The sequence below is a fragment of the Dendrobates tinctorius genome, unplaced genomic scaffold (genome assembly GCF_039654945.1).
Source record: "Dendrobates tinctorius isolate UK_male_01 unplaced genomic scaffold, ASM3965494v1 ptg000015l, whole genome shotgun sequence".
In the NCBI taxonomy this organism is placed as follows: domain Eukaryota; kingdom Metazoa; phylum Chordata; class Amphibia; order Anura; family Dendrobatidae; genus Dendrobates; species Dendrobates tinctorius.
In genome coordinates this window covers 29926234-29942805 of record NW_027361683.1, presented here as the reverse complement: position 1 = coordinate 29942805, position 16572 = coordinate 29926234, and the positions used below count along the sequence as shown (strand labels likewise).

The 16572-nt window shown below is 45.2% G+C and overlaps 1 protein-coding gene across 1 annotated transcript in view; it reads right to left on the bottom strand.

Moving 5' to 3' along the window:
* The window catches only part of LOC141074926 (uncharacterized), a 61102-nt gene that overhangs the window by 30526 nt on the left and 14004 nt on the right, over positions 1–16572 (bottom strand). Inside the window, exon 2 of the mRNA XM_073562246.1 lies at positions 2213–2346. Coding sequence (XP_073418347.1) covers positions 2213–2346 — 134 coding nt within the window. The remainder of the gene's footprint in view (positions 1–2212; positions 2347–16572) is intronic.

The following is a 16572-nucleotide window of genomic DNA, read 5'->3' as shown; positions in this document are numbered from 1 at the left end:
CCATATTTAACCCTTTACCTCCCAACATCCTTTTCCATTTATACTGTTTAACCCTTTACCTCCCTGCATGGTGTATTCCCCTGTTATTAAACTTGTTAACACTTGCTCTGCCTCCTGTCAGTCACTGCATCCGGCGTTTCTGGCATTGGAGCATTTCAGTGTTGAGCCTGAAGAACCAGCAGTGGAGAATTGCAGTGTTGATGCTGAAGAACCTGCATTGTTGAATTGCAGTGGTGAGCCTGAAGAACCTGCAATGGAGAATTGCAGTCTTGAGGATGAAGACCTGGCAGTGGAGAATTGAAGTGTTGAGGCGAGGCTGAAGAACCTGCATTGGTGAATTGCAGTGTGGAGCCTGAAGAACCAGCAGTGGAAAATTGCATCCATGTCCACTCCTGAGGTCTTATTTGTGGAGTCTGAGCTGAATACCGATGGCCTTGTTGATGCTAGTAGTCAGCAACTGCCCTCTTCTGCTCACAAATCATTTCCAACATATGCAGTGTAGAGTTCCAATGCATGAAGACATCACACAACAGTCAGTGAGCCAGAAGCTGCAAACGCTGCTGAAGCATGGCAAGGGTGGCAGAAGCTGTAGCTGACTTTCTAAAATGGGCACACAGGCAGCGTACTTTCACAAGCAGACCCAGCAGCTCTGGATAGCTTATGAGAAACCATTGAACAACTAGGTTAAGCATATGGGCCTGGCATGGTACGTGTGTGAGCTCACCTTGCTTCAAAGCCACCACCACCAGGTTCCGGCTATTGTCACACATGACCATGCCTGGCTGTAGGTTTAGCAGTGTCAGCTACAGATCTGCCTGCTCTTTCAGAGCTGTCCACAACTCTTCATCATTGTGCAGTTTGTCACCTAAGCATATTAGCTTCAGTACAGCCTGTTGCCATTTGGCTGAGGTAGTGCTGCAGTGCTTCCAGCTTGTGACTGATGTGGTCATTTTGGAGATGTAGGCTGAAGAGGAGGAGGAGGTGCAGGAACTGTAGACTTTGGGGCAACACTGATTGATGCAGGCCCACAATCATTGGCGTCGGGAGGACATGTTACATCCCAAGGTCCGACTGGGTCCCGACTTCCACTATGTTAACCCAGTGTGCCGTCAGCGAGATGTACCCTCCCTGCCTTGAAGCACTTCTCCACGTGTCCATGGTTAGGTGGGCTTTCCCAGTAATGGCATTGTTAACGGCACAGCTAATGTTGTGGGACACGTGCTTGTGTAATGCGGGAACCGCACATTGGGAGAAATAATGGTGGCTAGGGACCAAGTACCAAGGAGCGGTCGCCACCATCAGGTTGCGTAAAGCTTCCATCTCCACGAGCCTAAAAGGCAACATTTCGAGCGCAAGCAGACAAGAAATGTGTGAATTTAGTAGTGTGGCCTGTGGGACATGGACGTGCTTGATGATGGTGCTAGTTGAGTGTGTGCAACGACAGGTGCAGGGCAGGAGTCATCTTCACGTGTACCATGGACAGGGGATTGGCTTTCATGCACAACAGCCGAGAAACAGTGGTGTCACCCGCAGACACTGTTCCTGGACCCTGAGGTTCGGCCCACATAGTTGGGTGTTTTGCTGCCATGTGCCTGGTCATGCTGGTAGTGTTGAAGCTGGTAGTTTTACTACCCCTGCTGATGTTGGCATGGCAGTTGGTGCAAATGGCCTTTTTGGGGTTATCGGTAGAATCTTTAAAAAACAACCAGACTAGGGAAAACCTAACAGTTGGACTGGCAACTTCCGTAGTGTTGGTGTTACAGGGAATGATTGCCTGCCTTCTGTCTGCGGCCACCACACTGCTTCTTACTGCCTGTTGGGGTGCAATGCCTCCCCTGTGTGCTGCTGTTCTCACTCTGCATGTCCTCCTTCCATCTTGGGTCAGTTACTATATCATCCACCATCTCGGCCTCCACTTCCGTATCCTGATCCTCCTCCTGACTTTCTGGCAATTGTGTCTCATCATCATCCTCCTCTTCTGACACTTTCCCACCGTCACCTTTAAGTGACCATGACTGCTCAAATATTTAGGCATCACTACATGCCATCTCCTCTTGCCCCACTTCAAGTGGACCTGGCGAGAGGCCAGAATCTATAAATGGAAAATTGAACAGTCCTTTGGAGTGTCCAAGTGTGGGATCAGTTGTCTTTGGGCACTCAGCATGGTGAGAGGAAGGAGGATCAGGGTGAGGAATATGCGGTACAGACTTACGTCTACTAAGACTTGAGCATATGGAAGACAGGGTGGTGACAGCAAAGGGACTGGAAGCACCCCCACTACCACCTCCGAGGCATCCACCTCCATGATAAACGGTTTAGACAAATCAGGCTGAACCAGCGCAGGGGCTGACATGAAACAGTTTTTTAAAGAAGAAAATGCTGCCACAGCTGGAGCTTACCAGTTTTTGAGATCAGCCCCCTTACAAGTTAAATCAGTGAGGGGTTTAACCACCTGGGAAAACCCCTTGATGAATTTCCTATAGTAATTAGCAAAACCCAGAAAACGCTGAAGACCCTTGAGATCTCTGGGTTGCACCCCTTCCACAATAGCCTGTACCTTTCTAGGGTCCATAAGAAACCCCTCAGCAGACGAAATGACCCCTAGAAAGAACAATTCTTGAGCAAAAAATGAACACTCCTCCAGTTTAGCAACAAATGAGTTCTCCCTGAGCCTCTGGAGGACTGCGCAGAGATGACCCATGTGACTCTGTTTATCATAAGAATATATAAGGATATCATCCAGATAAAATACCATGAAGCACCCAATAATATCTGAGAAATCATTACAGTATTAATGAAATTCTGGAATACTGCAGTGCTGGTGCATTAGTCAGGCCAAAAGGCATAATCAAATTCTCAAACAAACCCTCAGAGGTGAGAAATGCAGTTTTCCACTCATCCCCCTCCCGCATACGGATGAGATTATATGCTCCCCTGAGGTCCAACTTCAAGAACCACCTAGCCCCTGACAATTGATTGTACAAATCAGGTATAAGTGGGAGAGGATATGTGTTCCTTACAGTGATTTTATTCAATTACCAAAAGTCGAGGCATGGGCATAAAACACCATCCGTTTTCTAACCAAAAAAAAACCCCGCCGCCACGAGAGAAATAGATGGCCGAATGTGCCCTTTATGAAGGCTATCAGAGATATTCTCCTTCATAGAAGCCCGCTCAGGGCTGAAGAGATTGTACAGATGGGCTTTGGACAATTTGGCACCAGGAAAAAGGTCAACAGCACAATCAAATTGAAGGTGTGGTGGTGGAACCTCAGCCCCCCTTTCGGAGAACACATCCTCAAAGACCTTCAGGTACTCCGGAATACCCTCCAGACTGACGGATGACACAAGTACAGTAGTAAGGCAATTTCTACTACAATTAGGACCCCATTTAAGAATGTCCCGAGATTCCCAGTCTATCACAGGATTATGCAACCGTAACCAGGGGAACCCCAACACCAGTCCCGCAGGCAGATTGTCTAGAACAAAACATGAAATACGTTCCTGGTGCAGGAAACTTCTCCGAGACAAATTTGATGACATTCTTAGGGTAGGTTCACATTTGCGTTTGACTCCGCAGCATATCATCCGCATTCCCAAACGCATGCAAATGCATGTTTACACAGCATTTTTTATCCGTTTCATCTTACCCATGATGCCAAAAAACACTGAGTTTGCATGCACGTGTATGCGTTTTTGCATACGTTTGCGTTGTTTATGCTCATGCGTTAGAAATTTCCAATGTTTTGCAGTAGCTTTTCCTTGACATCAGACACCCAGTAGGCGTGTCTCATGGGATTTCTATATATATAGACACACACTACACCGAGGAAATCCTCATCTTTGGCTGCTGTATCTAGCTGCAAGATGGATCTTGACCTGGGCAGCTTCCTAGAAGATCTGGATTTACAACTGAAGTTGGCTGCTGCCTTTGCTTTTGCTTGTCAAGAGCAAAGAAGAATAGAAAGACGGAGAAGATGTCGTCGTCGCTATTGGCAACACCTCATCCTTGAACTTCGAGAGAGCCGTGGAGCCTACCACTCTTTGTACACAGAGCTGCAGCAAAACCCGGAGAATTTTTTTGACTACACGAGGATGTCGCAACAGAGCTTCCATGACTTGCTGCTACGTGTCCAAGGATCCATCGCCAGGCAGGACACACAGCTCCGTCGACAAATTCCTGCTGAGGAACGTCTCTTGGTCACCCTGAGGTACATAGTGTTGAAAAAGAAACTACTGTCACAAATAACCCTAACCCTACCCTATCCCTAACCCTATCGCTAACCCAAAGCAGTGTACTGATTTTTGTTTTTCATTTTCTTTTCTGCAGATTCCTGGCTACTGGAGAGACATTATCGTCGTTACATTTCCAATTCAGGGTTGGAGTATCCACCCTTTCTGGGATTATTGTAGACACTTGTCGTGCTTTACTGTAGTTGACATTCTGGGGCAAGAATTCCTCCCCCAATCCACAACTGAAATCTGGATTGAAAATGCTTACAAATTCCATGAAATTTGTATTTTTCCTAACTGTGTGGGGGCTGTGGATGGCAAACACATTAGGATTATGAAACCAGCTGGAAGTGGAAAAGAGTACTTCAATTATAAAATTTAATTTTCCATTGTTCTAATGGCTATTGCGGATGCCGAGTGTAGATTTGTTGCCGTGGACACTGGCTCATTTGGACGAGGCAATGAAATTCTGACATGGGCCAACGTCTGTATGGGAATGATTTTAATTTTAATTTTCTGCCGCCACGACCTCTTCCTAACACTGATGGACCGCCAATGCCTTTTGTTGTTGTTGGGGATGAGGCTTCCAAATGTGTGCCAACCTCATTAAACCATACTCAAGTCGGAACTTAAATCACACAAAAAAATTTCAACTACAGACTGACAAGGGCATGAAGAACCGTGGAGTGTGCATTTGGATCGGTGGTATCGAAATGGCGCATTTTGTGCACATCCATTAATCTAAAAATTGACACTGTTGATGAGGTTGTGAAAGCATGTTGTTCTGCACAACTACATCATGGTAAAAAGCGACTAAGCTTACAACCTGAGGAACCTGTTACATTGCATGATTAACAATTTCACCTTCTGAGAGCCACAGTGGAAGTTGCCCAGATGAGGGATAAGTTTGCAGCTTACTTTGTTTCAGATGATGGATATGTGGCATGGCAAGACGAAATGATTTAATCCGCTAAGTAAAATGTACCTGTTATGTTTAAAACAACCTGTAATGTCAAATATTACATACCTGTTATGTTTAAATGTACCTGTGATGTTGAAATGTACATGTAATGTAACAATTTACCCCTAATGTTTGCTGACTTAAATAATAAACTACCTTCCCTCAAAAATAAAGTGTGTTTGTGTCGGCGGTGAGGCATTAAGATACAAATAACACAAGATATAGTGCTAAGAAAATACAACTTTTATTTTCAAAACTTAAAAAAGAGGGGGTTAAGGGTGGGGTGATTGTTTTTTTCTTCAGGGTTTACAAGAGGGTGAGATGGGGTGGGCCTTTGGGGTGTGGAGCTGTAAGGATTGGATGGTAGTTGATGAGGAAGGGGTTACAGGGGAAGGGTGTACAGGGGACGGTGCAAAAATGGAAGGATTGGATCAGGGATGGCAGTGGAGACATTGGGGATAGATGACAAAGTGGAATCATGGGAATCGATAGACAAACTGGAAGGAACAGACAGAGACACAGGGGAAGGTATTGACAAATTGGTAGGTGAAGGTGGAGGTGGTGGGTTCAATGTGGGCATAGTTTTTTGGCTCCTGGTTTTTGTCCTGTGGCAATATTTTTTTTGGACCTCACTTTTCTTGGCTGAGTGGGAGGGGTGGCCTCTGTAGCAGTTATTTGGCAAGGTGCTGGACTGGGCCGCATTGTGGATACTGCTGGCTGCAGGGGTGCTGGACTGGGCAGGGGTGCTGGACTGGGCAGAGGTGGTGGACTGGACAGGGTTGCTGTAGTGGGCAGGGGTGGTGGACTGGGTAGGGGTAGTGGACTGGGCAGCATCATTGATACTGCTGGCTGCAGGGGTGCTGGACTGGGCAGGGGTGCTATAGTGGGCAGGGGTGGTGGACTGGGCAGGGGTAGTGGACTAGGCCGCATTGTGGATACTGCTGGCTGCAGGGGTGCTGGACTGGGCAGGGGTGCTGGACTGGGCAGAGGTGGTGGACTGGGCAGGGGTGCTGTAGTGGGCAGGGGTGGTGAACTGGGCAGGGGTAGTGGACTGGGCCGCATTGTGGATACTGCTGGCTGCAGGGTTGCTGGACTGGGCAGGGGTGCTGGACTGGGCAGAGGTGGTGGACTGGGCAGAGGTGGTAGACTGGGCAGAGGTGGTGGACTGGGCAGGGGTGCTGTAATGGGCAGGGGTGGTGGACTGGGCAGGGGTAGTGGACTGGGCAGCATCGTTGATACTGCTGGCTGCATGGGTGCTGGACACTGAGGCATGGTGGATGCTGCCGGCTGCAGGGATGATGAACTTGGCAGCGCTGTCGCTCAGTGCTATGGGAGCTGGAAAGTAGATTGGCTGCTGGTAATATCCTCTGACCTGTTGATTGTAGGTTTGTGACTGCTGCTGCTGCAATGCTTGGCTGGAAGCAACCTGGCAGACCTGCATGACGTTCAGCTGCACAAACTGCACATGTCACAAAGATGACCTTCGTTCCTTGTGGGATCTAGGCCCTAATCATCCCATGCATCATCTTCCACCCACTCCTCATCTCTGTTCTCCTCGTCAATATGCACACTGCAGAAATATGCAGCCTGCCGTAGATGCTGAACAGATAGAGACACACAAATGATTTATACCTTATCTATTAAGCTTATCATATATTGTTACTGTTTGTTCCTGAATAAAGAAGCTCTGTTATCACACTCTTGGAGAGTATCATGGGTAATCCAAGTCTAGCAACTAAACACTCATAGACAGGAATGGAGTTGTTGCACCAAACATATTCCAACACCCCCACTCAACAACTAGATTTTTGATTACTCTGTGGCCTGGGGTTCTGTGGCCCATCCACTTGGCTACCTGCAACAACTCCATTCCTGTCTATGAGTGTTTAGTTGCTAGATTTGTATGCTGTTTATAAAGTTAGAACAAAAATAAAACTCACAGAGGGTGAGCATGTGACTGTATTTCCTGTTTTTCCTCTGTCTGTGTATGAGAGAAGCAGCCTGCTGTAGATGCTGAACAGATAGAGACACACAAATGATTTATACCTTATCTATTAAGCTTATCATATATTGTTACTGTTTGTTCCTGAATAAAGAAGCTCTGTTATCACTCTTGGAGAGTATCATGGGTAATCCGCTGCCAACAGGTTTTGGGCCTAGAGTAACACAGAACCCCAGAGTAACACAGCAACAGAAACCCAAAGCAAAAGCAGCACAGATCAACAGAGAAGAAGTCCACTAGCAGTAATCCTGTCAAGTTCTCAGTGCCAAGCCTCACTAACCAGAACTACCAGTCCTGGAAATTCAAGGTGAAGATGCTGTTCATAAGAGAAGGTATGTGGAAATATATTCAGGAACAAGTGCTTCATCCATTACCAGATGATTGGCTAGAGAAGGATCAGAAAGCACACAGTACGATCTCCCTCAGTGTAGATGATAATCAGATTATGCATTTATGCAAGTGTGTAACTGCAAAGGAGATGTGGGATGAGTTACAGAAAGTGCATGAAAGATCACATCTCAACAATAAGCTTTATCTCATGAGAAAACTGTATCAGTCTAGGCTAAGTGATGGACAGGACTATGTAAGAAACACCCTAGATATTGTGGAATGTCTCAGGGGTCTCAGGGGTATTGGAGAAGAAAATTAAATATTTTCATGTTGCTGCACTTCTATTAAGTGGTCTTCCGGAAAGTTATGACACACTCGTGACTGCACTAGATGCACGGCGAGTTGATGAGCTGACACTAGAGTATGCTAAAGGCAAACTTGTGAATGAATTCAAGAGAAAAATTCAGCATATAAGCAGCAGTAATTAATTCAGGGCAGAAACAGCATTAAAGACACAGGATTTCTCTAAATATAAGAGCAACCTAAGAGAATTTGGAAAGCAAGAATGAGTCAGCTTAAAAAGCAAAAGAGTAATTAAAGGGTTAAAACAGCTGTAAAGGAAGATTCTGCATGTGTTGAAGCTGCATTTAATGCCAGTACAGGCCCATCTGCAAAGCATATATGGTGTATAGTTTTTGGTACATGCAGTCATATAACAAATAATAAGGATTTCTTCACTGACATTAATGAAAGCAAGTCAGAAAAGGTCATCTTAGCTAATGGTCACTATATGACTTCAGAAGGAGTAGGAGATTTCTACTTCCACTGTCCAGTTTCCTCAGCACAGAGCGGAAAGATCCCAATAAAGAATGTTCTCTATATTCCCAGCCTTAAAAGCAATCTTCTGTTAGTAAAGAAGCTCAAGCAAAAGGGGAATGTAGTTGCTTTTAAAGATAACAGCTGCATCATCTCAAAGAAGGGTCACACTCTTGCAGAAGCTAAAATGCAAAGAAATAGTCTACAGTGCTAGGCAAGATCTGCATAAGAACTGTATCTACGTATTGCTCAGATGTTTTGGGCACAGTGACCCAGAAGCAGTAAGGAAGCTAACTCAACTTGCAAATGGTATTGAAAAACCAGTGTAGTCAAATGATGAAGTTCACTAGTTGTCTTAAAGGGAAAATGTCCAGAAAATCCTTTCCTTGAATAAGCACCACTAGATCTGCACAGCCTCTGGATCTAATACATATAGATGTATTAGGTCCAATGAATGTTTAAACTCCTAGCAAGAAGAGATATTTTTCACATTTATTGATGACTACTTGTCGTTGCTGTTTTCATTCTTACCAAAGTCAGTTCTGCCAGATCACCAGTGAGTCCGGATTGTGAGGTTTTTCGCCCTTTCTGTTGCAAGCGCTTGGAGACAAAGAGACTTCAACACACAAGCCGTGGTCAAATCACTTTATCTGACGTAATGAAATACAAGGAATGTTTTTATACCATTTACAACAATATGTGACTCTATGGAGCTCATTTGGCCCCCACCATCACCTCAGGGTGATTGGTGACCATATTAGCAAGTGAGGAAGAATACTTTGACATGACGCATGAACACTACTGCATAGAACTGATGAGTCAGGAGACAGTGGGTTTTGCACATGTTCATGGAGAAAGAAAAAAAAACAACCTGTTCCTAATGCAGATTTTGAGTCTTTTGTAGATGGCTCCAGATACCACCAGGATGGACGATTCTACACTGGATATGCAATAGTATCCTCACATGAGGAAATCCAAGCTGAACCACTCCCTCCTCAAATGTCGGCGCAGGAGGCAGAGTTGATGGCACTCACTGAGGCGTGTAGAGCCGCTAATATTTACACAGATTCGAAGCCCATTAAAAATACAGAGCTGGTGAAACAATTGATGGAGGCATTGATGTTACCAGTCCAGGTTGGCATTGTCAAGGTAAAAGCACACACAAGAGGTGACTCCGTGGAGGTAGAGGGCAACAGAAGGGCGGACGAGGCTGCTAAAGTAGCAGCAAGGCGGTCTAGAGAGAGCAGTGGACGGTGGCAGGGAGTCAGCGTATTCCAGCCACATTGGGTCTAGATGTCCTGAAATCCCTCCGGCAAAAGGCTGCCCAAACAGAGAAGGTACACCGGGGGAGACTGGGAGCTGAGCTGAACTCAAATGGAGTATGTGAGAATAAGGATAAATTGTGCCCACCAAAGTCCCTGTTCCCAATCATGGCGCAAGCAGCACATGTCCCCAGATATACAGTCAGCTACCTGCTTCACAGTAAGGATGAAGTTTCACAGAAACCTGAAGAATATCTTGCTGTAGTGTTTAACAAATTTGATAGAATGCCAAAAGCCCTGTGCGCAGATAATGAAACCGAATATATAAATGGTAAAATGCAAACCATTTTGAAAAAGGATGGAATCGTGATCCAGACTACCATTCCATACAGCCCAGAACAAAATGACATTGCAGAGAGAAAGAACCGCACTCTCTGTGAAAGTGGAAAAAGTATGTTGTTTGATGCGAATCTTTCTACAAAGTATTGGGGAGAAGCCATCATAACAGCTTGTTATCTTCAAAACAGAGTGCCAGGGAAAGCCACAAATAAAACTCCATATGAGCGCTTTGGAACTGCGAGAAGCTGAACCTGAAGCACCTCAGGATATTTGGTTGCAAAATGTTCCAAGTGGGAATCACACGCAAAGCAAGGAGTCCTGGTGGGCTATAGCGAAACGCAGATACAGAATCCTGTACCCAGAGACCAACACAGTAACAATCAGCAGAGATGCAGTTATTGATGAAAACTCTGTATTGCTCAAATTCCATGAAGTTACACCAGTTATTCAACCTAAGAAGCAAGAACAAAAATCTCAATCATCAAAACAAGATGCTGAAAAGGAAAACACTGAAGTTTGGATAAGCTCTGAAGCCACCAAGGAAGACACAAAAGAACCAAGTCAACCTCCAGTCAGGAGATCCGACAGGCCAAACAAAGGTATCCCAGCTAGACGACTTTCTTATATGGTCAGAACACTTCCTGAACCAGAGCCACAGACATGGCAAGAGATGCAAAAACTGCCTGTTCACGAGAAACAGAAGTGGATAAATGCCGCAAATGAAGAGATGGAGTCCCTTCACCAACTCCAGTCATGGGAGCTTACTGAGCTGCCACAGCGAAAAAGAAATTGGTGAAATTCTCATCCAGCATTTTAAGACTAAGGACCTTGGAAATGTGATATATTATTTGGGAATCCCAATCCAGAGAGAGGAAGATGGGAGTTTTCTTCTCAACCAAAGTTCTAAAATTTCCGCAATACTAAACTAATTTTGAATGTCAGAAGTCAAAGGTGCATCAAAACCAATGGATCTGTCCTACTTAAAGTTGGAAGGAGAAGAAGATCTGCTACCCAGCAAAGGGAGTTACAGACAAGCAGTGGGGGCGCTTCTGTACATAGCACCACAACTCGTCTGGATATCACAGCTACATTTGGAATTCACTGCCGTGTAAGCAAGCCACATCAAAGAGACTGGAATGCAATTAAGTGAATTGTTCAATATCTTAAAGGAACTCAAAAGCTAAATCTTGAGATATCTGCATCAGAAGATCTCACTCTCAGAGGTTATGTGGATGCATATTGGGCTGGAGATTCAAGTGATCGTAAATCAACAAATAGTTACTAGTTCAAGTTAGGAGAAATTTCAATTTCTTGATCCAGCAGAAAAACAAGTGTCAGTGGCATTATTATTATTATTATGCATTTATATAGCGCCATTTATTCCATGGCGCTTTACATGTGAAAAGGGGAAATATAGACAAGTATAATAAACATGTGTAAGACAAGGGACACACAAGTACATAAGGAGAGGGGACCCTGCCCGCGAGGGCTCACAGTCTACAGGGATGGGTGAGGATACAGTAGGAGAGGGTAGAGCAGGTCGTGCGGTGGTTCAGTAGACCGAGGATCATTGCAGGCTGTAGGCTTGTCAGAACAGGTGGGTCTTCAGGTTCTTCTTGAAGGTTTCAGTTGATGGTGAGAGTCTGATGTGTTGCGGCAGAGAGTTCCAGAGTATGGGGAAAGCACGGGAGAAGTCTTGTATGCGGTTGTGGGAAGAAGAGATAAGGGGGGAGTAGAGAAGGAGATCTTGAGATGATCGAAGGTTGCGTGCGGGCATGTACCTAGAGATCATGTCACAGATGTATGGAGGAGACAGGTTGTGGATGGCTTTGTATGTCATGGTTAGGGTTTTGAATTGAAGCCTCTGGGCAATAGGAAGCCAGTGAAGGGCCTGGCATAGGGGGGAGACTGAGGAACAGCGGGGAGACAGGTGGATTAGTCGGGCAGCAGAGTGTAGGATGGACTGGAGCGGAGCCAGAGTGCTAGAGGGGTGGCCAAAGAGTAGGAGGTTGCAGTAGTCGAGGCGGGAGATGATAAGAGCATGCACTAGTGTTTTTGTGGTTTCGTGGTTGAGGAATGAGTGGATCCGGGAAATATTTTTGCGTTTGAGGCGGCAAGAGGAGGCGAGGGCTTGGATATGTGGTTTGAAAGAGAGTGCAGAGTCGAGGATCAGCCCAAGGCACCAAGCGTGCGGGACTGGGGAAAGAAAGCAGCCATTGACATTGATGGATTGGTCGGGTGGAGGAGTAGAGTGAGAAGGGGGAAAGATGATGAATTCTGTTTTGTCCATGTTCAGTTTGAGAAAGCGAGCAGAGAAGAAGGCTGAGATAGCAGACAGACATTGTGGGATTTCAGTCAGTAAGGAGGCGAGGTTGGGTCCAGATAGGTAGATATGCGTGTCATCGGCATAGAGGTGATGCTGAAAACCATAGGATTCTATGAGCTGTCCCAAGCCAAAGGTGTAGATGGAGAATAGTAGGGGTCCTAGGACAGAGCCTTGAGGAACACCAACAGACGGGGGAGAGGTGAGGAGGTGGTGTGTGAGAGGGAGACACTAAATGTTTGGTCTGTTAGGTATGATGGGATCTAGGATAACGCCAAGTCTGTGATGCCAAGAGATGAAAGAGTCTGTAGCAGGAGGGAATGGTCTACGGTGTCGAAGGCAGAGGACAGGTCCAGGAGAAGGAGGACAGAGTAGTGTCACTTGCTCTTGGCGGTTAGTAAGTCGTTAATGAATTTAGTTAGGGCAGTTTCAGTTGAGTGATGCGGTCAGAAGCCAGATTGTAACCGGTCAAAGAGGGAACAGGAGGAGAGGTGGGAGGACAGTTCAAGATATACATGCTGTTCCAGTAGTTTTGAGGCGTAAGGGAAAAGAGATATCGGGCGATAGTTAGACACAGAGGATGGATCAAGGGAGGGCTTTTTGCGGATGGGTGTGATTGAGGCATGTTTGAAGGATGAGGGAAAGACACCATTTGTAAGTGAAAGGTTGAAGAGGTGTGTTAGAGATGGGATGAAGACTGTGGCCAAGTTAGGGATGAGGTGAGACGGGAGCGGGTCGAGGGCACAGAAGCAGAATATATGTTTGCTGCTTATGCAAGTCAAGAAGTAATTTGGTTGAAACAACTTTTGGAAGATTTTGGCAAGCCATTAGCTCAACCAACAGTTATCTATGGGGACAACCAAGAATGCATTAAACTTGCCAGTAATGAGAAGATTAGTGCTAGGACAAAGCACATTGATGTAAAACATCACCACTTACGTAACTTAGTGGAACATGGTGTTCTCGAGATTGTTTATTGTGAGTCTGACAAGATGATAGCCGATGGTATGACAAAGCCATTATCAAGAGCCAAGTTTGTGGAGTTCAGAACTGCAATGGGACTAACAGGATAAGTAGTTGTTAAGTGGGGGTGTTGGAATATGCTTGATGCAACAACTACATTCCTGTCTATGAGTGTTTAGTTTCTAGATTTGTATGCAGTTTATAAAGTTAGAACAAAAGAAATCTCCCAGAGGCTCACACAGGGAGAGCATGTGACCACATTTCCTGCTTTTCCTGTGTCTGTGTATGAGAGAAGCAGCCTGTTGTAGATGCTGCAAAGATAGACACACAAATGATTTATTCCTGATCTATTAAGCTTATCATATATTGTTCCTGTTTGTTCCTGAATAAAGAAGCTCTGTTATCACATGCTTGGAGAGTATCGTGAGTAATCCCCTGCAAACAAGAAGAGACTGCTGCATGGCTTGGGACTCAGACTGCTTGGTGGGTTTGAAAGGGGGTGAGGTGAAAGCCAGCTGGCCATTGTCTTCAGGTGCCAACTCTGCACTTTTTGCAGTGGACCAGGTGGAACATAATGCGAAGGAACTTGAGGCACTCTCAGGAATCCAATCTAACACCTTTTCAACATCTTGTGGACTCATCATTCATGTAGCGGTACTTGACCATATGAAATAAATCAGAACCTCCTGTTGCCGGCATGCATCGGAAGAAGATATTTCAATTGGTCATGTAGCAGGCCACAGACACATCCTCTCCCTGCAGCATCTACACTACCTTCGTCACATCCATGTGGTAGTTCCCTTAATTTTTGGAAGTGGTTTTTTGGCACCTACCAGCACAGAGATGGCGGCAGAGTTGATTTAGTTTTTATGCAGACTAGACACAAAAAGAATTTGCAGAGTAGGATTATTTTTAGGCACACTACTCATATGCACACAGCAGTAAAGTAAAATTATTTTTTGGGCCTAAAAATGGCAAAGAGATGGCTGAAGATCAAATTTATTTTTAGGCACACTACTCCTACAGACACAGAGGTAGAGCAAAATTATTTGTTTGGCCCACAAATGGCAAAGAGATGGCTGCAGTGTAAATTTACTTTTTAGGCACACTACTTGCAAAAAGACGACTGCAGAGTAAAATTATTTTTTAGGCATACTACTCATATAGATGTAAGGAATTGGCGTAGAACCCCATTGCTCCCCCTCTCTCCTATGTGCATTGGGACGGTACCTGGGCGGTGAACCCGTTTAGTAGTATGTCTGCATTACTATTGTCTTGTGTATTTGTGTTAACTTGTAAGTCACTTTTACTGGATAATGCCTGCTGTTGTTATGCTTTGTTGTTGATGTACCTGTATGTTAATATGATGTCTGTATTAGAGTGCTGTGTTTGCAATGCCCTAATATTGCCCTTATATTGTACCCTTACAATGTTCCTATATGTGTTAGAGGCATTGCCAGCACAGGCTAATTTGGAGGGCTGAGCCAGCAGCAGGGAGGTGGCAGGAAGCTGCTGATTCCAGTCAGTTCCTCGGGCACCTCTGCCCACAGGCGGTATGCAACCACGACTGGGACTTTGCCAGAACCCCAGAAGGTAACAGATTCTGTTGTCTTGGAACACACGGACAGTGAGGTGGACACAGAATTTTGCGAGTACCCCGCCAAAGGGATTATAAGCATCCAGATTCCGGCGAGTGAGTCGTCACTACCTCTGATTGTGGACTGTGGCTGCTACTGTGGCTGATACTGAGACAGTCACAGATAAGAATAGGGAAAGAGCAGGAAGTTTCTATTGTATTTTCTTCAGTTACCTCTTTCTCTCTTGCTTATCCTACAAAGAATCATAAAATTGATCCCTGTTGGATTACGCCTGTGACCCTGGACTGTGATTGCCTTGACTGCAGTAACTGGAATGAAGAGGTAACCCATGAGGGAAGCTGTGTCCATCCTGTGTTTCATGTGGACTGTGTTTTGTGGGTGAACTAGGTCAGGACTACCACCCCGGTCACCCTTGCTACATAGACATAGCGACACATTAAAATTATTTGTTTGTCCCCAAAAAGGGCAAAGAGACTGCTTTAAAGTAGATTTATTTTCTTACGCACACTACTCATACAGATATGGCTGCAAAGTACACAGGCTTAAAGGCACAGTCCTCCCACAGGCAGGGTTGCAGAGTACAAACAGAGGCTTAAAGTCAGATTACTTCCTCTGAGACACTGAGACATGCGGAGTAAAAAAAATGTTTCTTTGCAGAGTACGAAGTCTAAGGCTTCTTTCACATTAGCGTTTTTTAGCGCTGCGCTTCGTGCACAATAGAAATGCATGCAAAAAACGCATCATGCGTTTTGCATAAGTTTGCATTTTTTAGGTGCATGCGTTTTAACCAGTTTCTAGCCATGTTAACTCTTAAAACGCATGCATTTTTTTAATGCAGGCGTGCGCATGTACACGTGCACACCTGCGTTCCCATAGACTGTAATGAGTTATTTTGTCGCATTCCGTGTGCAAGTGTGCGCATGCATTTTTTACGCCGTTGGACGGACCCAAAAATGCAACAGGTTGCATGTGGTGCGCATAGGCGCACACCTTAAAAAAACGCATGCGCACGAAAATGCATACGGACGTGTGCAAACGCAAGACAATGGGCCCCCCATGTTAAACATAGGTGCGCATGATGCTTGCGCATGAACGCGCAAAAAAGCGCTAATGTGAAACCAGCCTAATTCTGCCCCTCATTTCAGCTGCATCCTAACCCTAACCTAATCAGAGCAGACTGGTAGTGGCATTCATGATTAACATTTATACAGACCAAGTAACGCTGTGCACTGGCCAGTCATAGCCATGCCAATACTTGGTGTGGCTGTGATAGCTCATGAAGTGCCCACAGCATAAAAGCTTTTTGATTGGCTGTGCTGCAACCTTTCAACAAATTTTATTAGGCTTTCAAATAGCAAATCATTTTCAGGGTTCAGTACTGGACACTAGGTGTCCAGTATGAATCCTCAAACTTTACAGTTCGGGTTCACTCATCCCTAGTATCTATACATTACACTTATATCAACATGTGTTCCAGCTCATTTTTTTGGTGTTGTTTTAGTTTTTTGTACTTTCTACATGAAGGGGTGTGGCTTTTTTGGGGCTGGACTTTTAGGTTATATAGCTTTCCAGGTGCAATTGTTTAAACAGTCAGACCTGGGTCCTTCTTAGAGATGAGTGAATATTTCAATGTTCGGTTCAGATTACGATCGCCAAATTTGCAATATTCGCCGATTACCGTATATTCTCGCATATATGCTGAGATTTTCAGCCCATTTTTTGGGGTTGAAAGTCCCCCTCTTGGCT